This window comes from Carlito syrichta, unplaced genomic scaffold (assembly GCF_000164805.1).
Source record: "Carlito syrichta isolate Samal-C Ts95f unplaced genomic scaffold, Tarsius_syrichta-2.0.1 Scaffold310650, whole genome shotgun sequence".
NCBI classification, from domain to species: Eukaryota; Metazoa; Chordata; class Mammalia; order Primates; family Tarsiidae; genus Carlito; species Carlito syrichta.
This window is the reverse complement of record NW_007254746.1, coordinates 1,000,264-1,024,613: the sequence shown is the minus strand read 5'-3', so window position 1 is coordinate 1,024,613 and position 24,350 is coordinate 1,000,264. Positions and strand designations below refer to the sequence as shown.

Below are 24,350 nucleotides of genomic sequence, written 5' to 3'. Positions count from 1 at the left end.
ACTAAGTTTTTCAGAGGATTCAGGGTTTACAATAAACATTTTTAAAGCAATAATTCCCAAACTTGACTGACAATAATCATTTAGGTGAATCAACTAGGAATCTAAATTTTTTAACAAGCACTCTAGGTCAGTGACTCTTAAGCTATTTGGAAAGCAAGCATAAATGTTGTGTTGCAAGCTAGTATACATTCACACATGAACAAATACAACAAAGTATATAACTTAAAAGGTTTGTGTTGTACTCTGATGTATTCTATCTATTCTGAAAACAAACAAACAAACCACTAATTTGTTTTGACTATCAGTCTGTAAAACCCTGGTAGGTAATTACTAGTAGGAAAGGCTAAGAACCACTGTTTTAATGGAGGGGTGGGGCCAGACACAGAGGATCGCACCTGTAATCCCGGCGCTTTGCGAGGTTGAGCCAAGAGGACTGCCTGAGCTCAGGGGTTCGAGACCATCCCAAGCACATGGCAAGACCTTGTCTCTATAACAAATAAATAAAAAATCAACCGACCATGGTGGCGCATGTCTGTGGTTCCAGATACTTGGAAGGCTGAGGTGGAAGGATCACCTGAGCCCAGCAGGTTGAGGTTGCGGTGGCCGAGAGCATGCCACTATATTCCAGCTTGGGGGACAGAGTGAGACTCTCAAAAAAAAAAATAAAGGTGGAAGGAATGAACACAAGCATTAAACCAGATAATAAACAAGAGGCTAGTTTTCTCCACCAGTCCTTCAGGAGGCAAACCTCTGAGCAGTCCTGCAAACTAGGCAATCTTAGTTGTTCCTGAGGCTAATTTCCTCAGAGCTTCAAGTAACAAAAGTTTGATTACAAGTCACATTAAGTTAGATTCACAGGTGGGGCCAAATATCTGAATTTTTAACAAATATTTCAGTTGATCATGTATAAAGAAGTCTTTAAACATTTTTTGTTCATGTTTCCACTAAAGTAATTCTGAATATAAGTATGCATCCCTCTATACATTTTAACTTCTAGATTTTTTTTTTGACACAACTGTACATAGTTATAAAGACTGTAATTTCTGGAGCCTGTTAAAAATATCATTTAAAATAAAACCATCATATTTTCTAATAATACCCAATGAGGACAGTATGAGAAGAAATTTATAGATGCAATTACTGACTTAAAAAATAGAGAAACAAATCTCCTCCAACAATTAGAATATTTACATTGTTCTTTTTCTCCTTGAACTCTTCATTCCACTACCATCTCATACTTTTATCTTAATTTGGTATATTCATATGCCTCAAATGCTTTTATACTTCTTTATTTCTTTTCTACAACCCAAAAATATACAAATTGAGAATTATCTTCTGGAATCATAAAGTTCTAAGCATTAGAAATTTCCATCATAATTATTAGTATTACACAATTAAGAACAAAAAAGTTTTAGTAAATAATAATCACCAAAAAGTTCTGTATAAAATGTATCTTATGAGATAAATGAGACAATATTTCCTTCCATGTATTGAAAATTAATGTATTCATGTATTGAAAATTAATATTACATAGCGCTGGAGTGAGACTGGGTTCAAATTCAGTCAGTTCTATTCTTGTTTTTTATTTTTACAAATTTAAGCTCTAATCAACCTGAGTCACATAAAGATGTTGATGAAAATAAAGAAAGTTTGTTAAAGAAAGTTCACTCAATTGCTTAAACATCTTCCAAATTTTCAACTTAAAATCATCAATTGGTCTACCACCAAAAATGTTTCATATGACAACTCAATTAGGTCCACCTTTAATTTGTGGAATGCAAAGCATTGGAAACCACCTGACCTGCAGAAGAACATTCTACCCAATCAATAGGTTCACGTACATTCTAACCTTCTGAATGGTTTATTAGGTGACTATTAATCATAACTCTTATTCTTTCACTTAGAAGACTTTATTTAATCCAATATACTGAAAAAAAGCTGTAAAATTTTTTTAAACTGCTCATTTCTATACTTTTTTAAAAAAATCAATATAATATTTTAGTGAAATTCACTTATGTACTTCAAATATATTTTGTAAAAGTCTTGGAGCTGTAGATTTAGTTTAATCAACTAATACTTTTTTAAAAATCAGTCATATAACGATAAAAATCAGAACTCCTATGCAACATAGTATGGATATGGGTTTATGAAAGAAAATAATATGGAGCTAAACTTACAAAGAACTTGCTCATTCCTCAAAATATTGGCAAATGAATAATAAGTTTAAATTAAAATACAATGGTTTATTTAGCCTGGGCAACATAGTGAGACCTCATCTCTACAAAAAATAAAAAACTAACTAGGCATGGTGGCGCATGCCTGTAGTCCCAGCTTCTTGGTAGGCTGAGGCATAAGGATCACCTGAGCCCAGGAGGTCGAAGCTATGGTGAGCAGTGATCGTCCCACTGCACTTCACCGTGGGTGACAAAATAAGACCCGACTCAAAAAAACAAAAACAAAAACAAACCCCAATGTTTAAGGTATCTATATTTTATATTTTTATGATACACCCCTTAACTAACTTCTTTGATTAACCAATTATCAGTCCAGACTGTGTCAGTTAAGAGGTCATCTCCTGATTAGGAAAACAACATAGAGAGTGATGTTATGAATCCAAGATGAGGCAGAGTAATCTCGGCCTAAGCACAACCTGAAAGCAGTACTCTGTCATTAGACAAACAGAACAGAGAGAAGACAGAATTTTTTTAGTATCAGACCTGACAGATCAGGTAAATGCTATGACGTTACAGAGGTTTAGAGAAGAGTTAGAGTCTAAATAGAAGTTTCTTAAAGGCTGATGAGAAAAAGCAGGACATCAGCAACAGAGGATTATATACTTTTAAGCCTAAACTACAACTTGCACTAGCAGAATGACTTTTTACACCAAAGTAAGATAAACGAATTTGAAATAAATCTATAAAATAAACTCAACTGTACAACATTTTCATCCTCATACTGTTTATATAATATACTTTCTCTATGCTCCAAACCATTTATGTTTGCTGAACTACAGTCAAAGTTGGGAATGGATGGTACCACTAGCAGAAAATTAGACAAAAACAAAAAAAGCTGATACTGAGTTGTAGGCTTTATTTTTTTTAAACAGCCTTGATGTACCCTATATATAAGGCAGGATCAGGAAGCCCTGGATTAGAGTACATTAGTTAATGAAAATGAAAGACTCAATTTATACTAGAATGCTTTTCCATGTTACTTTATGTCTTGGCACAAATAAGCTTAATTACATTTAAAATTTGTGAACTAAAATTATTTTTGTCTAGTATTTCTTCTTATACAGCTGGTCCTTGAGTAACTAGAAGTCAAACTGCTACTTTTCCTTTCTGCTTAAGACTATTTCTGATACTGTCCTAGCAATATGAAGTTTATCCCTAAAACCTTATTACTTAAATTAACAGTCTAATTTATATTACCCCAACATATAAATGTTATTCCCATAATACAATATAAATGAAGGCAAAATATTTAATACTTTAGTAATGCATAATAATATTGAAAAGTATAATGAAAAAGTAATTTATACTCTGCTCGAAGGCAATAGTCTATTATTCCAATACAAGAGTAGTCCAGAGAAGATTTTTATAACATCAAAGTAGGATATCTTAAAATTTAGGTGCCATTGCCTCTAAAGATTTTAATATATTTTCACTTAATAAAATTCAGACCATCATTATCTCTGTAATAATTTGACAAATAATAAGCATATATAGTCTTTTTAAATGAACTTACCTGGTCAAATCGCAGAACAGGTTCATTGGCATTACCAAGACTATATACTTCCACCATTCCATCATCTCTCCCAACAAGCAAATCTTTAACACCATCACCCAAAATGTCAAAGCTGTCAATACACAAAATACCTTGAAAAAAGATATGTAATAAGTTATTAAGAAGTTATAGTCAAGTAAATACCAAATAAGAATTAAGAAACACATACACAACTGAATGGGAGGAAAAAACAACTCTGAACATAATCAGGTGCTCCTCTCTTGTCCACCCACATCCATCTCCTTCCAGGGCTAATCTATGGTGCAACAGCCCCTAAGTTTACATCTCCCTCTAGTTTGGGCCTCTCCCAGAGCTCCAAACTTATATATCCAACGCGGCATCTCATAGACGCCTGCACCTCAAACTTTCCATGCCCCAAACAAAGCTCTTCACCTGCGCTTTATCATGCTCTTCAATACTGTTCCTTCCTTAGTCTTCCCCCATCTCAGTAACTGATATCACCCAGTTGCTCAGGTCAAAAATCTAAGCTATGTCTCTGATTTCTTTCTTTTTCTTATCCCCCATATCCACTAGCAAATTCTATCTGCCCTACCAGAAAATGCACTGAAATTGTCTTCTTTCCATTTCTAGCTATTGTTCACCTGGACTATATTTGCCTAGACTAGAATAAATCATAACAACTATATCTTCTAACTGATCAACATGCTTCCAAGTCTAACCTGCTTATTCATTCTCCATGTAGTATACTTTGTTTTGTTTTGCTTTAGTAAATTAGATGTCACACCCCACTTACAATTCTCCAATGACTTCTTATTGTACTCAGGTTAAAATTCAGCTCTTTTCCAAGACATACACAATTTGGCTCTACTCTACCTCTCTGACTTCATCCTCTGCCATGTGTATGCATTTAGCCACACTGGTCTTTCTACTGCTCCTCAAATGAATCAAATTCCTCTCTGCCTCAAATCTTTTGTATACATTCTTCTCTCTTCCTGAACACTCATTTCTCCCAAATCGTCACATTCTAAATCTTTTTCTTAGTCCTCAGATCTCAGCTCCAATTTCTCCTCTTCTAAGAGGTTTCTTTGACCAGCCAATTTAAAAGTAGCTCTCCTCCTTCTACCATCACTCTTCTAATGTATTGCCCTGTTGTATTTTCTTCAGGTATCAAGAGGAAGATATCCTACATATTCATTTGCTTACACTCTGCATCGCCTAACAAGCATTGGTTGAAAGATAAATGAAGATATGGATAAACATCCTGCACATATATGTGGCCATCTTACTTTCTACCAAATTCATTTAAAATTCTCCTTAAAAAGGTATAACTTCCTTGGAAAAAAAGAATATTCTCTGATAAACTATACTTCTTCTTTGCCTCATACCAAAGACTCCCAGATATTGATTAATTCCCTACCCAACTATTAAAAATGGATTTTAGTACAGAATGATGAACATTAGCTTATAAAGCCTATCCCAAATTACTAAGCATTTCTTACTTTAAAAAAATTATGCCAATAGTAAAATGGCCTGATAAACAAATAGTAAATAAACCACATGTGGCTCTGTGATTTGCCAAGTCTGCTATATAATATTGAAAAAAAAACCAGAATGAATTCTATGATCTAAGATATTTTATCATTGGAATTTCAGAATCTGAACTGCATCAAAAGCATACCTCCCCTCTTCTTCTCATTTCGCAGTTCCCACTTATGTATTGGTTTAGATGTAGTGATCTGAATAAGCCCAAGCTTTCCATCTGATGTTCCAAATAAAAGGTCTTCTCCAGAGTCACCTAGTTACAATTAAAGTCAATATATTACACTTATCCACAAGTCATAATCTCTCTTTAAAATTAAAATATTTTCATGCACAATCTCATCTTTAAAAATAGTATGAACAGACAAAATTTAATTTGGGAGGATGGTTATATATTCACAGAATCTTATAACCATAAGAGATAAAACTCTTCCCCATAATCTAACTTTAAGACAAAGAAACTGCATATACACGATGGAATACTACGCAGCCATAAAAAAGAACAAAATCATGAATTTCGCTGCAACCTGGATGGAACTGGAGTCTATAATACTGAGTGACCTCTCACAAAAACAAAGATCCGAATATCACATGTTCTCACTCATATAATGGACCTTGAACATCCAATGCAATACTATAAGAAAATGACTGATGGTACTGGGAAACTATGGGGGGGAGGGGGATGGGATTAACAGTATCAAATATCTGTCGGGGGATGGGAAAACACTTCTTATCTACAGGGTGCCTGAATGAAACGTCATTGTACACCTAACCCTTAACTGTACCCCACAAAACCATAATAAAAAATACTGATTAATGAAAAAAAAAAAAAAAGAATCAATAGCTCATTACTATTAGTTATTGGCAAGTTACCAAAAGACAACTGTGACAACTGTCTCAATTCTACTTCGTGTCCTTTCTACAGTTTCCCATTTTCACTTAATATTTTAAATAAACACTTAATTGATTGTGAAAAATAAAATCTTGATTACCGCCGTTTCCATTGTGTAGTGCCAAGACAGTAGGGGGGCCAGGAACTTCAATTTCATACATCACATCAGATCCCTGAAACAGAATACAAATTTAAAATAATACAGGCATTCATGGATAACATCAATATTCAAATACAGTATCCAACAATATCTAGAATAAAAGTACTGAAAAATTAAGTCATGAAAAATCAACTTGCAGTTCGCAACAATGCATATATTAACTCATTTGAAAATAAAATACACATAAAATGTAAAGACCAATGAAAAAATACTTAAAATATTTTTCATTTTCAGAACTTTTCATTTTAAATATACTACTTGCCTGAAAGCTTGACACTGGCAAATTTTCCCAGCAAAAGTCTCTAGAAAAAAGCTTTCTGTCCTCTCCAGTGCTACCTAGAGGGCTTTAACTTAGAATACATTCAAACATCTGAAGACCCAAATTATTTCCTAAGGAAATTTTTGGACTTGCCTTTGGGTATTCCCAAAACCTACTCAAGTTTGAAGCAAAATAGCCTACTATTTAGATAAGAAAACAAGTTAGACCCTTTCATTAATCATATTGTCAATTTTGCTACTTGTAGTACCTGCTATTTAGTGCATAGTATTTGAGAAGCTGTTAAAGAATGAGGTAGAAGCCGGGCTCGGTGGCTCAGCCTGTAATCCCAGAGCTTTGGGAGGCCGAGGTGAGTGGATTGTCCGAGCCCACAGGTTCGAGACCCACCTGGGCTACTTGGAAGGCTGAGGCGGAAGGATCACCGGAGCCCAGCAGGTGGAGGCTACAGTGGCCGGGAATGGCCACTGCACTCCAGTCTGAGTGACAGAGTGAGACTCCAACTCAAAAAAAAAAAAAAAAAAAAAAAGAATGAGGTAGAAGTACTTATACTCACATGGAAAAATGCCCATGATACGTAAATCAGTGAAAACACAATTTGCAAAATTATAGTAAATATGGTATGCCATTTTTGTTTTTAAAATGTTAATGTATACTTAGAACATATTAGAGAGCCATGTTTTCTCTTTTATTTAAAATATCATTTAAAAATTTACAAATATCTACACCTAACTATATAAACACAAAAGAATATACAGAAAAACCATTAAAAGAAGTTGCAACTTCTAGGGTAACGGACTGCCTATAAAAGCACATGGCAAGTGGGGAGAAGTATGCAGAGCAGGGGGAAATTTTTCTTTACATTTTAGGGTTTTCCAGGGAAATCTGGAAAATCTGCTGAAAAATTCTAAAAGAGCTGTAAGACAGAGACCTCAACTCTTTACTTCCTACAAATCCTTAGTGATTTTTTTTAAGTCGGGGTCTCACTCTGTCATCCAAGCTGGAGTGCAGTGGCAAGATCACAGCTCACCACAGATTCAACCTTCTGGCTCAGGCTGTTCTTCCACCTCAGCCTCCTGAGTAGCTGTGACTACAAGCAAGTACCACCAAGCCCAGCTAATTCCTTAGTGATTTAAAAAACAAAACAAAACAAAAAACACATTAAGCATATGGATCTCTTCCTGTTAAACAAAGGAGAATCTTGTAATTCAGCTAGATCAATTTCTAATTGAATACCAGTCAGCTCCTTCCAAACAACTCACATTTGAAAGAATATTAAAATAAACCCTTAACATAGGGGGAAGAAAAAACTCCTAATACTCACTGGACTTTTTCATTCTACAAAAAGGCTGATGCTAAGAAATGGCTATCTGGCTATGGCATTCCAAAGCCCATGAGAGAGCCTGTTGGCAGATAGACTTCACAGTTAAACTTTTAGGTCAACTGCATCAACTATTATCAGTCTGTTTCTGATCTAATTAATTCACCTGCTATATACTATTTACATCACATTTAAACCTTATTTTAGGGGTCCTGCAGAGTGCGTGCATTTCACTGAAAGCCACTCTCAAGAGACACGGTGGTAAGTATCATTAATAATAACAATTACCTGAAGCAGTTGTTTTAGTCAATCACGGTTTTTACTAGAAATATAAGGACATCAAAATGATTTTTCCCTCTATCACTCATTTGGTTATCCAACAAATATTTATTTACTGAGTGCTCACTTTATTTTACATACTGTCATATATGCTGGATAAACTCAAGTTATGTAACACTCTTTCCGTGACCCAATTTCTTCTTTTGATTTTTTTGGGGAAGGGGAGGGTGATGGGGGGAAAACAAACAAACAAACAAAAAACAAGGCTGGGAAAGGTTCTCTGTAGTGAAAGTACTCCATTCTGATTGTTAAGTAGCTAAGAAATTGTGGATAGAAAGGGAAAACATCCTTTTTCTTCCATATATACCTCTCTAAAAATTTGCAAAAGACCACATTTGACTTGCGTTTAAAAAAAGTATCAATTAAATTGTTTAAAAATTTTTTCCAGAAATAATATTATATAGGACACTTAAATTAGTAACTACTAAAGTAATATACCTCAAGTATATAATGTTAGTCAATATCCATTTACCTAAATTATTAAAAATTATAAAAATACAAATAACAGTCACCTGTAAAACTCTAAGGACTCTGTCCTGGCAGGCCAATACTGGTGTAATACGAGATAATTTTTCCACTGGAAGGCAGATGACATCATTGATTTTGTCCCCAGAAAGGTAATAATGTTGGTCTTTGCAGTCACAATAATGGTTATAAATATAACTTGCACTGAGAAAGAGATCTGAACCAGATATGTACCTGAGAACAACAAAACAGTATTTTAAGACACCCATATTTTAAAAAATAAGCTCAGATCATTAATTTTTTTCAGAGCTAAAAACAAAAATTTATGTATACAGTTTACTATCATTTTATCACAGACTTACAGAACACAATTTTTTCATTTCCTTCACTTAATTTCAAGCCTTTTTAAAGGACTCAGATTTCTCAATAAAAACTGAGCTCAGAAAAACTGAAAATAAAGACAATGATCATTTAATTGTCTATATCTGAGAACAGTTAAAAGTCACTTTTTTTTTTTTGAGTTGGAGTCTCACTCTGTCACCCACGCTGATGGGGAGAGGCACACTCCTGGCCATCGCATCCTCGACCTGCTGGGCTCAGGCAATCTTCTGCCTCAGCCCTCCAAGTAGCCAGAATCACAGGCATGCACCACCATGACTGGCTAATTTTTTGATTTATTGTAGAGATGAGATCTTGCCAAGTTGCCCAGGATGGTCTTGAACCCTCAAATTCAGGCAATCCACTCACCTTGGCCTCCCAAAGTGCTGAGATTACAGGCTGAGCCACCAAGCCCGACCAAAAGTCACTTTTTGATGTGGACTATATGCCAAACACTGTCCTGAGTGATCTACATGTATCAGTTTAATTAATCTTTACAACCCTATAAACTTGGGATCATTATTATTCCTTTTTACAGGTGAATCATAAAACATTAAGTAACTTGCCTAATAGCATGTAATAAGTGGATCAGTTGCAACTCAGGTAGTTTTTAGCTCTAAAGCTGGCTTTCTTACTGCCACACTAAATTGCCTGAAAGTCTATTTGAAAGGAATCTAGTTCAAACTAAAAGACAAACAGTGGAAAAAAACTGTTTCATTAGAACTTTATCTTGAAAAAAGAAGTGAAAATAAGTTCATTTCAAATTATATGTAACAAAATTTAGGCAACAATTTAACACAATGATATAATTCTTAGATTGAATCAAGTTTTCACTTGAGGGAGCTGAAATTTTTTGAAAATAATTATGTACTAGTGTAAAATATCTTTCACTTCTAGATTGCTACTACCACATGATCATAAAGAGGGTAACTTTTTTTTTTTGTCAGGGTCTCAATCCATCACCCAGGCTGGAGTGCGGTGGCACAATCATGGCCCCCCCACAGATCAATCTCCTGGGCTCAGGCGATTCTTCCACCTCAACCTACTGAGTAGCTAGAACTACAGATGTGCACCACCATGCCCAGCTAATTTTTTTAAAAGTTTTTTGTAGAGACGAGGTCTTGCCATGTTGCCCAGGCTGTCTCAAACTAAAGAGGGTAATTTTAATTGAAGGTTTCATCTATTCCTCCACCTCCAACGCCTATTTAAAATTTTTTTGATATTAAAATTATTCTCTGAAGAGATTATCCTATAATGATCGCCACTGATTTTTCTCTTCTTCCATTATTAACTAATCTTACTTTGTAGCTGTGAATATAACTGAGTAGTCCTCTTTTTTTTGAGTTGGAGTCTCACTCTGTCGCCCAAACTGGAGTGCAGTGGCATGCTCCCAGTCACCGCAGCCTAGACCTGTTGGGCTCCAGCGATCCTTCCACCTCAGCCTTCCAAGTAGCCAGAACTACAGGCACGTGCTACCACGCACGGCAAGTTTTTGATTTATTGTAGAGATAAGGTCTTGCCAAGTTGCCCGGGTGGGTCTTAAACCCGCGGGCTCAGGCAATCCACTCGCCTCAGCCTCCAAAAGTGCTGGGATTACAGGCTAAGCCACCGAGCCCAGCCCAGTAGTCCTCTTAATATCATTTTTAGAACTTCACAAAATTCTGTATCTTTTGCAAAATTTTCAATTTCCTTTTGAAATTAATCTGTATTACATTTGCATTATATTAGCCAAAGTACTATTTAGCAATCACTATTGTTCACAAGAGTGGGAACAGATGGCAGCATTAAGCAGGGAAGGATGTGTGGTGACTACTATAAATGGTCAGTTTTCCTACTGAATATTTTCAAGTTATAACCTTTGTTTTCCTATAAAATCTTATAAATGTGGAGATTCAGACAAACAATTTTCAAAAACTGAGTAAAGAATTTTTCTATCCTACCTCTGACACTCTAGTAAAAACATTTAAGAAACTAGCTAAAGAGACTATTACTGGGAAACTAGCTTCCTCATACCATTATTCACATACCTCTTTGAATGTAAAGGTATGCTATTAGTATATTATTTTGATTTTAGTATTTCACTAAGATCAAATAATAGTATTTCAATGATAGTGTTATCATTGGCCATGTCTATCTACAAGAACATTTCAAAAGTGTCACATTCTTGTTAAACCACTTGAAATTACATACTTCTACTTGCCATTGTTAAATTCTTATCTAATCTCACCAAGCTAAAGTTTCACAGTCCAAACATCAGGAGATGTGCTGTGCATTATACAGAACTACACAGAACAGCTGTGTAAGGAACTCTGGACTGAATCAACAATTTCCAAACCCAGGAGTCTGGCTGCTTGTACAACTTGGCTGCATCAGACTGAAATGATGAACTTAAAGAAATCCATTCCTGGATATTCTGATTCAGCAGGTATAAGGTGGGACTAGGAATCAACTGTTTAAGTGTCCCAAGAGAGTCTCCTAAGTAGCAAGTTTAAAAAACAGTGAATTAGATTAATCTTAAAGTTCCTTCTAGATCCTCATGATTCAAAAACTAAAATTTTAATTGCAAAATTTCACATATCAGGAGGCCAGTAAGGTAGCTATTTTTCACTAAGAGTATTTCTGATTCACCTGAAATGATACTCAATTGGTAGTCACCAACTTTGACAGCCAGTTTTTAATGTAATAATCCTATCTTAAAACTAGAACTACCAAAGACAGCCAAGGAACGTGAGAACTTAAATATCTACAGATTTCTTTCCATTTTTCTCCATTCCTTGATTATGAATCATAACTGAACCAAGTAGTAAAAAGTGAATGTATAAATCCTGTAATGTTCTTAAAAAGAAAACAATATTTCAACAACCAATTTTATACTGATTCTAGGTCAAATTTAGTTTCTGACTAGTAAAATACCTTTAGTCAATTTTATTTTTCCAGAAAACCTATTAAGCTATGATAATCAGTTGTTCTACATTAGCCAAAATAATATAAATATATTTATTTTAAAAATATCTTTTAAGTAAAAAGTATAACTATAAATAAGTAAAAGTAAAAAATGAGAACAATGAACATACATAGCTTTAATGCTTTCAGTGAGGTTTGTTTCAAAAGAGAGGAACTGCTTTCCTCTCTTTGTGAAGCCTCTAATCTCAGATCCCGCTGCAACAAAAATTTTCTCCTGAGGCGTATTAAGAACCCCTCCTAGTTCCAGCCTTGCAATCTTCTGCCCTGGTAAAGTCTTGAACACTGTCTGCAAAAATCATTTGGGAAAAAAAGGAAGTACAAGTTATTTTATTGTAAGCATTTTCCTTTACCATAAAAAAGTTATGATTTTAAACTTATAAAACATTATAGTTCTACTATACAGAAATAACTTTAGATAATAATCTATGTACTTTAGTGGGCCTTCAGGTTTTTTGCTAAAATCCTTAAACTTTGACACATATATTCCCACACATATTTTAATGATGTCACTGCCGTCTAAACCCTTGCAACTCAAAGTAAGGTCCACTAAGCAGCAACATTAGCATCACTAAATTGAATGAGAATCTGCACTGTAACAAGATTCCCAGTTGGCTCCAATGAATACTGGAGTTTCAGAAGCATGAGCTTAAACAACTCTCCTATCAACAGGGTCATAAACTTGGCAAATTCTTTACTTAGGTCCAATGAGTGTGTTTTGACATTCCAATCATATTTTTAAAACTAATCTCTCCTAGCCTTCTCACAATTTTTACAAATTTTAGTAGTAAAGGACTATAGAATTTAATGAAAATGTTAATGTATAATACCTATAAACCATATATCTCGTTATTTGACTGAAAGCTACAGTCCTAGCATTAATTTTTTTTTTTCCTGGTTATTTTCCATTTTCTTTGCAACACTTTCTTCACCTCCACCTCCCAATGATTTTTACACAAAGAATAAAGTATCTGGGAGAGTATACAAATAATGAAACATTGGGTTTCTGGTAATTTTTACTCTTTTCATCTTTTTGTAAATTTCACATAATATCCAATGAGTATGAACATTCACATCTTAGACCCACCACTTGTAAACTCTGACTGCAAATATGATGATTAGTAGTAATCACTCTCTTGTTTAAGTTACTTACGTTAAGTGGTAAAGCTGATGGGGTAGTCACTTCTGTGATTACATTATGCTGGATAACAGGGGTCCCCAACCCGCAGGCCACAGACCTTTGCTTGTTAGGAACTGGGCAGCACAGCAGGAGGTGAGCAACATGTTAGCAAGCAAAGCTTCATCTGTATTCATAGCCGCCCCTATCACTCTCATTATCACCTGAGCTCCGCCTCCAGTTAGATCATCCGAGGCATTAGATTCTCATAGAAGTGGGAACCCTAGGGTGACCAACACATACTCCTTATAAGAGTCTAATGCCTGATGATCTGAGGTGGAGCTAAGGTGGTGATGCTAGCTCTGGGGAGCAGTGCAAATACAGATTAACATTAGCAGTGAGATTTGATTGCAGCACAGAAACCATAATAAATCAGTAGCTTGCAGACTCGTTTTGAAAGGACATAACGTATAGTCAATATACTCAAAGAGCAGCCATTTTAACATTGCTTAGCTTTGTCATGTTTCTCTGGCAGTTCACTTTAATTTAACCTCTAATCACTAGCCAAGAATAGAACCAGTTTCTCGGAGGTAACTACTGATAATTGTTTTACAACCCCCATCCCAGCTTGTTTTATACTAACTAACTTTTCTATTTCAAGTATTTGCCTCCACTCACAAGACCCAAGTTAATTCAATCAGCACTTCTCAACCTTCAAGACACAGATCCCATCGCCAAGCAGCAACCAATGTGACTAGACCACCCATCTGCCTGCTGTCTATCACCTAACATCAGTGTCTGATGACATGGAGCAGACCGCCACCTAATCACCTTAACAACCTTTCCCTACCAAAGGGAAAGTTTAGAAGGATTCAACTCCCAGTGGCTAGTCACCATTGTTTTGTTTTGAGCTATGGCTGCCATGTGTTCTAGCGCTGGTCCTCTCCCTACCCTGGGGAGGTAAACCTCCTCTTCTCTCTTTCTCTTTCTCTCTCTCTCTACCCGCCTCCCTCCCTCCCTTCCCCCCCCCCCCCGTCATTTACTTTCTAAATAATTACATGTCCCAATCTAACTTCTGTGCAATTCTTTGCATCTTTCATGTGGCACCAAATAGCACATACAGCCTGTCAGGCCTGACCTAACATTTTGGAGGCCTCACTGGGATTTTTTTTAACCTAACACATACCAAAATAATAAATATACTATAAATTATTTCATAGTAATAATTTAATTATATATTACAATGTAACAATAATAGAAATAAAGTATACGATAAATGTAAAGCTCTTGAATCATTCCGAAACCATTCCCTACTCCCACCCATGCATCTGTGGAAAAATTGTCTTCCACAAAACCAATTCCTGATGCCAAAAAGGTTAGGGACCACTGCCATACAAGATCCCATCTTAGCCGACTAGAGAGATTTTCCTGCTGGTTTTGAGGAATTAGGTTACCATATGGTGAGAGGAACTGTGAGAGGACCACGTAGCAAGAAACTGTGGAGGCCCCAAGGAGCTGAGATGGCACTAAAACAGGAATCTTAGTCCTACAACGGTAAGGAACTGAATTCTGCCAATAACCACGTGAGCTTAGAATAGGACCCCATACTCCAGGGAAAAAAACAGCCCAGCTGATACCTACGTTGCAGTCATGTGAAACCTTAAGCCCGTACTTCTGGGTCAGAGAAACCGTCAGATAATAAATATATGTTGTATTAAGCCCCAAATTTGAGGTAATATGTTACATGGTGCAGAAAACTAATCTGCCACCAAAGGCTGCCAAAGGTGCTCTATAACTCTCTAGCAGGTTACTCCTGTGCTGCCTGCAGCCTCAGACTGCACATAACTACTTCCCTCACAACCCATTTTCCAGCATCTCTATTTTAGGAAGTTTTTAACCTGGAAATATTCAGAAAGTAGTGCATTTCTCTTTTATTTATTTATTTATTTAGAGTCAGAGTCTCACTCTTGTTGCCCAGGCTGGAGTATGGTGGCATGAAGCATGGCTACTGTAACTTCAACCCGCTGCGCTCAGGTGACGACCCTTCCACCTTAGGCTCCCTAGCAGCTGGGACTACAGGCGTGTGCCACTATGCCCAGCTAATATTTTTGATTTATTGTAGAAATGAGGTTTTGCCATGTTGCCTAAGCTGGTATTGAACTCCTGCCGGCAACCCTCTCACCTCGAACTCGCAAAGTGCAGGGATGACAGGCATGAACCACTGCAGGTCACCCAACCCCACCCCCGATTGCATTATTCTTTTAGAAAGCCATCCTTTCCTTTTAAACAAAAACTATACTTACCACTGCTTCTCCTTTCTTCATGCCAAAGCACATAACCACCCCATCATGATCTCCAGTAACCACCTATAATAGATTGAAAACAATCTAAAATTACTATTATGCTCTAGTAATTGTATATGAGGAAAAAAATATTCTCAATATATAAATATTTCTTTAAAAGTAGAAATAAAATCTAGGAAAAACACCCCAACAAAACATAATATTCCAAAGAACAAGGGCCAAGTGAGAAGACAATGGAGAGTCATTACAAAAGTAGTTGGCCATATATTTTATTTTGACAATGTCAATAGAACAAAAGAATATGGACAGATATGGTCTAATTTTTTCTTAACTGAAGCATTAGAACATTTTTAAGATTAACTTTCAAGACAGATTACCAAATAAGGTTGAGACTGACCTATTTGATAATCTTCAAAAATATTTTTAAAAAGTTAATATATGAAATGTATACAAAATATTATAATGAATTATGTAACTATCACCCAGTTTCAACAGTTACCAACATGTGGCCAATGAATTATTTTGAAATAAACATAGAGGGAAATTTTAACTTTTCTCTTTCAGAAATGGATAATCAAGCAAACAAAAGACAAAAGATATACGGGGGGGGGGGACCCAAAAAACCCCCAGAATTTATAATAAATTGTGTATTTATTCTTACATGTTTAAACTTGTCACCTTCAAAGTACTCTCCGTTTGATGCAATATACCTATCAAGATGATTTTTGCAGGGCTCAAAACAGTTTTTGAACTTGTCAACTCTGAGGCCCTTTTGGTAGTTCTGCCTTTTTTGTTTCATCTGCTCCGTGTCAGCAACACCTTTCCTTTTCAGGACTTTGAGCATCCAGGGAAACAAAGGAAAGTTGCCCAGGGGCAAGATCAGGTGAATAAGGAGGATGGGGTATGCGGATCATGCTGTTTTGGTTAAAAACTGCCAACTACTGAGCACAGTGTGGGCAGGTCTGTTGCTAAAACAGGCAAACATGTTGAAAGAATCTCAAAAAAAAAAAAAAAATTCACTGAAGCTGAATGCAGCCTCTCACCATGTTAGCTGGTACACTGATGCTGATGGATTCCTAGCAGGGGAAGTCTGTACTACAAGGAGCCCGGACTCCAAAAAATAATTTCAGGTTTTTTGGGTCCTCACTCGTATATTAGAAAAACAATGACCTTTTACCTAATATAGTACTTGCACATTCATGTCTGTGTGCATGTACATACATGTAGTGGTATGTATATATGGATACATATGTATTAATATATATATATTAGTTAATCACCCATTCCAGGAATTAGAGCATAAATTTCTTTTCAAGCATACAGGAACATTAGGAAATTGACTATGGATTAGGACATAAATCTTAAATATCAAATGTTAGTATTGTTTACAACATGTTCTGGGGCCACTGATTCTTAACTTTGTGCAGAGATAACAAACTCCTTTGTGTATCTGATGAAAGCTGTGGCCATTCTCCTCAAAACAACGCATATTAACAAATAATTATGCACACATTTTCAGAGAACTTGCAGATCTTTGGTAATGGTAGAGATTTATTTTCAGCTGAAAAAATATAAAAATAAATAAAGTTTTAAAATTTTTGACAACATACTATTCCAATAATTTGTAAAATAACAGTCTATTAACAGGGATTCCTAAAATGTGATTCCTGAATTCCAGGGAGTCAATGAGACCCTTTTAGGAGATCTGCCAGGTCAAAATAAAGTAAATGAGCTGGGCTCGGTGGCTCAGCCTGTAATCCCAGCACTCCGGGAGGTCGAGGCAAGTGGAGTGCCTGAGCCCATGGGTTTGAGACCAGCCCGGGCAACTTGGCGAGACCTCATCTCTACAATAAAAAATAAATTTAAAAAAAATTATCCGGGCATGGTAGCATGCGCCTGTAGTTCTGACTAATTGGAAGACTGAGGCGGAAGGATCGCTGGAGCCTAGCAATTCGATGCTGGGGTGGCCGTGAGTGTGCCACTGTACTCCAGCCTGCGCTACAGAGTAAGACTGCAACTCAAAAAATAATAATAATAATAATAATAAAGTAAATCTTTATTTTCCTTTTTCAAGGGGTTTATATTTGCAATAATAGTGCAGAAGTAATGGTGGGTAAAATTGCTGGCATCTGGCAAGAATCAAGCAAGCAACACCTGCAAATAAAATGAATAACCCCAAACTATACCAGTAGTCACTGTAATCTTCATCACCACTAAAGAAAAAAAAAAATCCAGTTTTACATAAGAATTTTGTTTGTTTCTTTCTTTCTTTTTGGATGGGAATCTCACTCTGTTGCCCAGGCTGGAGTGCAGTGGCACGCTCACGGCCACGCAGCCCCAACCTGCTGGGCTCAGGCAATCCTTCCACCTCAGCCTTCCAAGTAGTGGAACCACAGGCATGCGCCACCACACCCAGCTAATTTTTTGACTTATTGTAGAGACGAGGTGTCACCAAGTTGCCAAGGCTGGCTTGAACCCCTGGACTTAGGCAATCCTCTCACCTCTACCTCTCAAAGTGCTAGGATTACAGGCGTGAGCTACTGCACCCAGCTAAGAATGTTGTTTCTTGATGAAGCAATATTATTTTTTATTAAATCTCAACCTCCAAATATATTTTCTTTTCAATATTTAGTGCAATGAAATAGGAAGTATGCATGAAGCACTCCTGCTGCATACTGAATATTTATGAGGAAAAGCACTTGTGTAATTGGGTTATGTGCTAAACTAACCACTTTTTTTTTTTTAAATACGACTTTAAAGAATTAAATAACAGCTGCTGTTATTAACATTTGGATATTTAGGAGACAATTTCTTAAACTGAAGGAAGGAAGCCTGTCACTTCAAAGAAAAACAACTGACATTATTTGTTGCCAATGATAAAATTTGAGTTTTCAAATGAAAACCAGTACCTTGGAAGACTTCTATCTCCCACTATGGGTGTGACAGCATTGAAACACTTAACTTTTCTGATTAGAGCTGCAGTGATATTAACAAATATGATTTGTCTGACAGTCTATAGTATTTGTTAGATATTCTATAGAATATTACTATAGTATTCTATAATGTGGCAACATTTGAAAGATATGTATACCTCACTAAACTAATAATCTTAGGTGACCATTACTGGGTGCTACAAAATCATGTATGGGGAAAAAACAGACCAATAAACTTTAATGTACCAAAGTATGAAAAGTTTATCAATATGGTTTCAGATTTGACACTGCAACTAACATTTAAGAAACTATTACTGGCTGGGCACAGTGGCTCACGCCTGTAATCCCAGCACTTTGGGAGGCTAAGGTGGGAGAATCACTTGAGCCCAAAAGTTCAAGACCAGCCTGGACAACGTAGCAATACTCTGTCTCTACAAAAAATAAAAAAATTAGCCGGTCATAGTGGTAACACCTATAGTCTCAACTACTTGGGAGGCTGAGGCAGAAGGATCACCTGAGCCCAGGAGGTCGAGGCTGCTTTGACTTTGATTGTGCCACTGCACTTCAGCCTGGGTGACAGAGTGAGACCCGTGACTCAGAAGGAGGAGAAGGAGAAGGAGAAGGAGAAGGAGAAGGAGAAGGAGAAGGAGAAGGAGAGGGAAAAGAAGAAGAAAAGAAACTAAGATGCAGTATCAAATAGGAAGAGTCACGATTATCTAGAAAAGCTATTTAAATATTCCTTCCTATTTTCAACCACATATCTGTATAAGCTGAGTTTTTTTCATATATTTCAACCAAAACAACAGATTGAATGCAGACCATAAATATGAGAATCCGTGTGCTTTGCTTATACAAAATATTAAAGATGTTTCAAAAAACTTCACGTAATGTCATTATTCCCATGGAATTCCTTTTATTTTGAAAAACTTATTTTCACAAAAATGTTATTTATATAAACATGGAAAGAGTTAGAAGGAGATTTCTTACATGCATGTTTTGCATAATGGTGATGTCTAGGCTTTTAGTGTACCCACCACCTAAATAATGAACACTGTACTCAATAATACCCAAAATACCCATTGTTCAACCCTCACTTCCCTAAAATAATAAATATTTTACCATTTATCAGTTTTAATTTCAATACAGTAAGTATTGATAGATATAACCATCATAAACAAAAGCTCTTTGGGATCCTCAATAAGTTAAGTGTATAAGGGGGACCTGAAATCAAAAAGTTTAAGAAGTGCTAATCGAGTAGACTAAATATAATAAACGACAATCAGGAATCTGTTGATTCATCTTTTCGAAATTTATTTTTGCTTTTTTTTTTTTTTTTTACTTTTCTTTTACTTTTTGACAAATATTAATTGTACATATGCATGAAATACAGTGATGCTGTGATACAATAATTTACAGTGATCAGATCAGGGTAATTAGCATATCTATAATCTCAGCACTTATTATTTCTTTGTGTCGGGATCATTCAATTATTCTCTTTCTAGCTATTTGAAACTCTATATTATTAACTATAGTCATTCTACAGTGGCATACAACACTAACATTAGAACTTATTACACTAGAACTTACTCCCCTATCTAGTTTTAATTTTATACGATTTAATAAATCTCTCTCTATCCCTCCTTTCTCCTTACCCTTCCCAGTCTCTAGTATCCTTTGTCCTAGTTTTTACTTCTATGAGATCAACTTTTCTTGGCTTCCAAATATAAGTGAGAACATGTGGTGCTTAACTTTTTGTTTCTGGCTTATTTCACTTAACATAATGCCTTCCATTTCCACCCATGTGTGCCACAATGACTGGTTTTCTTGATCCATTCATCTGCTGTTTGACACCTAGGTTGATTCTATATCTAGGCTATTGTGGATAGTGCTGCAATAGTGTGGGAGGGCAGAGGTCTCTTTGATACAATGATTTCCTTTCCTTTGGATAAAGTCCCGGTAATGGGATTGTTGGATCACATCAGTTTTATTTGTAGTTTTTTGAACATCCATAGTGTTCTCCATAGTGGCTATATTAGTATACATTCCCACCAACAGTGTATGAGTTTCCCTTTCTCCACATCCTTGCCAGCACTTACTTTTTGTCTTTTGAAAATAGCCATACTAACTAGGGTGAGAAAATACCTCATTGTGGTTTTGATTTGCATTTCCTTGATGATTAGTGTTGCTGAGCATTTTTCATATATCCACTGGCCATTTGTATGTCCCCTTTTGAGAAATGTCTGTTCAGATCACTTGCCCATTTTTTAAAATTGTTTTTTGTTATTGAGATATTTGAGTTTCTTGTATATTTTCTCCCATTCTGTAGGTTGTCTTTTCACTCTGTTGATTGCTTCCTTTGCTGTACAGGAGCTTTTAGCTTGATATAATGCCATTTGTTTATTTTTGCTTTTGTTGCCTGTGGTTTTGAGGACTTATACATAAACTCTTTTCCTAGATCAATGTTTTGAAACATTTCTCCTATGTTTTCCTCTAGTAGTTTTATCATTTCAGATCTTCATTTAGGTCTTTGATACATTTTGAGCTGATTTTTATACATGGTTAGCAATGGGAGCCTGAATTCATTCTTCTACTTGTGGTATCCAGTTTTTTCAGCACAATTTATTGAAAAGACTTTGCTTTCCCAACAATTACTCTTGGCACCTTTGTCAAAAATCAGTTGGTCATAGATCATGGATTAATTTATCAGTTCTCTATTCTGTTCCATTGGTTGATGTTTCTGTTTTTATGCCAGTACCATGCTGTTCTGATTACTATAACTTTGCGGTATATTTTGAGGTCTGGTAGTATACCTGTAGTTTTGTTCTTTTATATCAGGACTACTTTGCCAATTTGGAGGTCTTTTGTGGTTTCATACAAAATTTAGGATTTTTTTCCCCCTATTTCTGTTGAAGAATATCACTGATATCTTGATAAGGACTGCACTGAATCTATACTTTGGGTAGTATTATGACTTTAACAGTATTAATCCTTCTGATTCATGAACATGAGCTGTCTTTCCATTTGTTTGTATCCTGTTCAATTTCTTTCATCAGCATTTTGTAGTTTCTCTTGTAGAGTTCTTTTACCTCCTTGGTTAAATGTATTCCTAGGTATTTTATCTTATTTACAGCAATTATAATGGGGTTGCCTTCTTTATTTCTTTTTCAGCTAGTCTGTTGTTCATATATAGAAATGCTACTGATTTTTGTATATTAATTTTGTATCTTGCAACTTCACTAAATTCATTTATCAGTTCTAAGAGTTTTTTGGTAGCATCTTTAGGTTTTCTGGACATAAGATCATGTTGTCTGCAAACAGGGGCAATATGACTTTCTCCTTTCCAATTTGAATGCCCTTTCTCTCTTGCTCTTTTCTATTTGCTCTGGTTAAGACTTCTAGTATTATGTTGAATTTTTGGTTTATCATGATAAAATATTGTTATAGAAGGATAATATATTTATTTTGCAGCTATTACAATAGTCTACTAGTCTAAGAAACTATAATTGTTCCGTGGAAGTCATAGGATCAAGGTTTCTATAAACATAATAAATACGATTAGTTAAATATAAAGTTCAACATCAAAATAATCTCAAAAATATAAGAGAGCATTTTTTCCATATCCTATCGTTCTCTCTCTCTCTTTTTTTTTTCTATATGCACGATCTGGTACACACAGAAAATTATTTTTTTAACAAGTTTGCTTACACTATTTACTAACTGTATATAATTTCAATGTCCAAGAAAGTTATTGTCTGTAAATGTCCCTTGGTATTCCAACTTCTGTTCAAATTAAGAGAAATTCATTTCCATTTTAACGTTAGCACTTTTTAATAGACTAACTTACCAGTAAAAAAGGAAATATGAGCTTCTTCTATGTCAGAACAAGGAAAAAGTAGAGAAATCAGAATCTATACAATACCTTTTGTGCAGCCTTATGTTTTGAGGCAGGAAGTAGCTTCATAGTATTCTGAGATGTCACTCCTACCTAAGAAAAAACACCAGCCACCTAGTAAATTTAATTTGAAGTTAAGACATCAGAGATGAAAAAGTTCAGCAGGTTAAGGTCATAGTGAGCCCTATTTTTTTTTTAACTGAAATTAGTGATATAACTATTATTATCATTGACAAACTTATTTTCTAATGAAATACAACACAACAAAGAAAGAGTAAAATTTATTCTATAAAGCTATCAAGACAAAAATAATTGCATGACATTATTGGTAAGGTACTTTATAAGAAAAAATTTCTAGAAGCCTACCTATCCAACATCATACAGTTGTTTTGTAAAGTGACTAAAAAGTCTTTGGAAACTGCCTGAGTGCAGTGGTTCATGCCTGCAATCCCAGTGCGTTGGGAGGCCGAGGCAGGAGAACTGCCTGACTCAGGGAGTTCAAGACCAGCCTAGGCAGCACAGCAAGACCTCATCTCTACAAAAAATTTAAAAAGTAGCGGGACGTGGTGGCTCGCACCTATAGTCCCAGCTATTCAGGAGGCTGAGGTGGAAGGACTGCCTGAGCCCAGGAAGTGGAGGCTGCAAAGAGCCTTGATCAGCCACTGCACTCCAGCCTGGGTGACAGAGACCTCCACGCCCCCCCCCAAAAAAAATTGGAAATAGATTACACACAGTAATTAAAAATACAACATAGATTTCTACTAAAACAACATGGCAATAATATTCTATCTAACTGATGATGAAGTTTATTTTGCAAGATGTAGAAAGGATGAAAACAGCATGGTTTGTTCAGCAGGGAACAGTCTCTAGCAGTATAAAGATAGGGGAAGAGAATGGGACTAATGAGAGAGAAGCTGGAAAAAAACAACAAATCCTGAAAGAATTTGTATATAGTATAGATATGACTATTCTGCATCCCATAGCGTAACATTAAAGTTTTAAATAATCTGTCTAGATTTGCATTTTTGAAACATCAATTAGCAAGCAACACGAAGGATGGCTTGGAGAGAGGTGAAACTAGAGGCAAGGATCCCATTAGGAGGCTGTTTCAATTACGCAAGCAAGAGAAGATGAGAACCCGAACTGAGGGAAACAGAGAGGGAGAAAAATGGCACAGATTCAAGTGAGATTTAGGATGCAAAAACAGCAAGATGTGGTGACCAACTGGATACGGAAGATATTAAGGTGGGAAATACCTAGCGTATGACCCTGGGAAACGGACTGGACACACATTTGTACCGTTAACTAAAATGGGACGGCCGAATAAAGAGGAAGATGGGGAAGCCGGAGAGGGAAAACTCTAGGGCTGAAAGAAACCCTGAGAGGCAGTGATCCTGGAAGAACACCAGCTCTGGAGTTCCACACTGCGATTCAAACAGCAACTCCATACTTTCCAGCTACTAAGTAAATTATTCACCCTGGAATCCTCATGTATACTATTATCTACTTTGAACATTCTTATGAGGATTAAGCATTTATGCTAAGCTCTTAGAATAAACCAGATGCACAATTAATGGCTGTCACTGGAGATTCAGGAGTCAGAAACCCACAGTAGCTGCAGGCGGGGTCAGCCAGCGCCCGCGCCTCGGAGCATCCCCAGGAACGACAGGGGCCAGCGAAGCTGGCTGCCAGTTCCCGCGCACGCAGCCCCGTCCCGGACCCCGACTCAAGACGGCGGAAGGACCTAGTCCTCTCAGGCAGCGACGCCCGCTCCATGCCTGGGGCTTACCTGTAAATAATCCGCTCGGTTTAGAATCAGCTCCATGACGACTGCACGGATGCGCCGGGAGAGAGCAGGGGAAGAGAGGCGACAGGACGCCGGGTCTCGGGCCAGCAGCACAGCCTGCTCGCGTGGCCCCAGAGGGCCAAGCGCGACTCCCACTGCCGCCGGGGGGCTGCGCCGGGGCGTTAGGGAAGCGTCGCCTGGAGTGACGTCAGCACGCTTCTGCGAGTGGCCCCCCAAACGTAG

The 24,350-nt window shown here is 36.5% G+C and overlaps 1 protein-coding gene across 1 annotated transcript in view; it reads right to left on the bottom strand.

Moving 5' to 3' along the window:
• The window catches only part of BBS7 (Bardet-Biedl syndrome 7), a 53,573-nt gene extending 29,328 nt beyond the window's left edge, over window positions 1–24,245 (bottom strand). Inside the window, exons 1-8 of the mRNA XM_008068394.2 lie at window positions 24,111–24,245; window positions 22,349–22,414; window positions 15,497–15,559; window positions 12,190–12,365; window positions 8,785–8,971; window positions 6,279–6,351; window positions 5,426–5,542; window positions 3,748–3,878 (exon numbers count right to left, since the gene is read on the bottom strand). Coding sequence (XP_008066585.1) covers window positions 3,748–3,878; window positions 5,426–5,542; window positions 6,279–6,351; window positions 8,785–8,971; window positions 12,190–12,365; window positions 15,497–15,559; window positions 22,349–22,414; window positions 24,111–24,146 — 849 coding nt within the window. The 5' untranslated portion in view covers window positions 24,147–24,245. The remainder of the gene's footprint in view (window positions 1–3,747; window positions 3,879–5,425; window positions 5,543–6,278; window positions 6,352–8,784; window positions 8,972–12,189; window positions 12,366–15,496; window positions 15,560–22,348; window positions 22,415–24,110) is intronic.
• Between the last annotated feature and the right edge of the window lie 105 nt (window positions 24,246–24,350).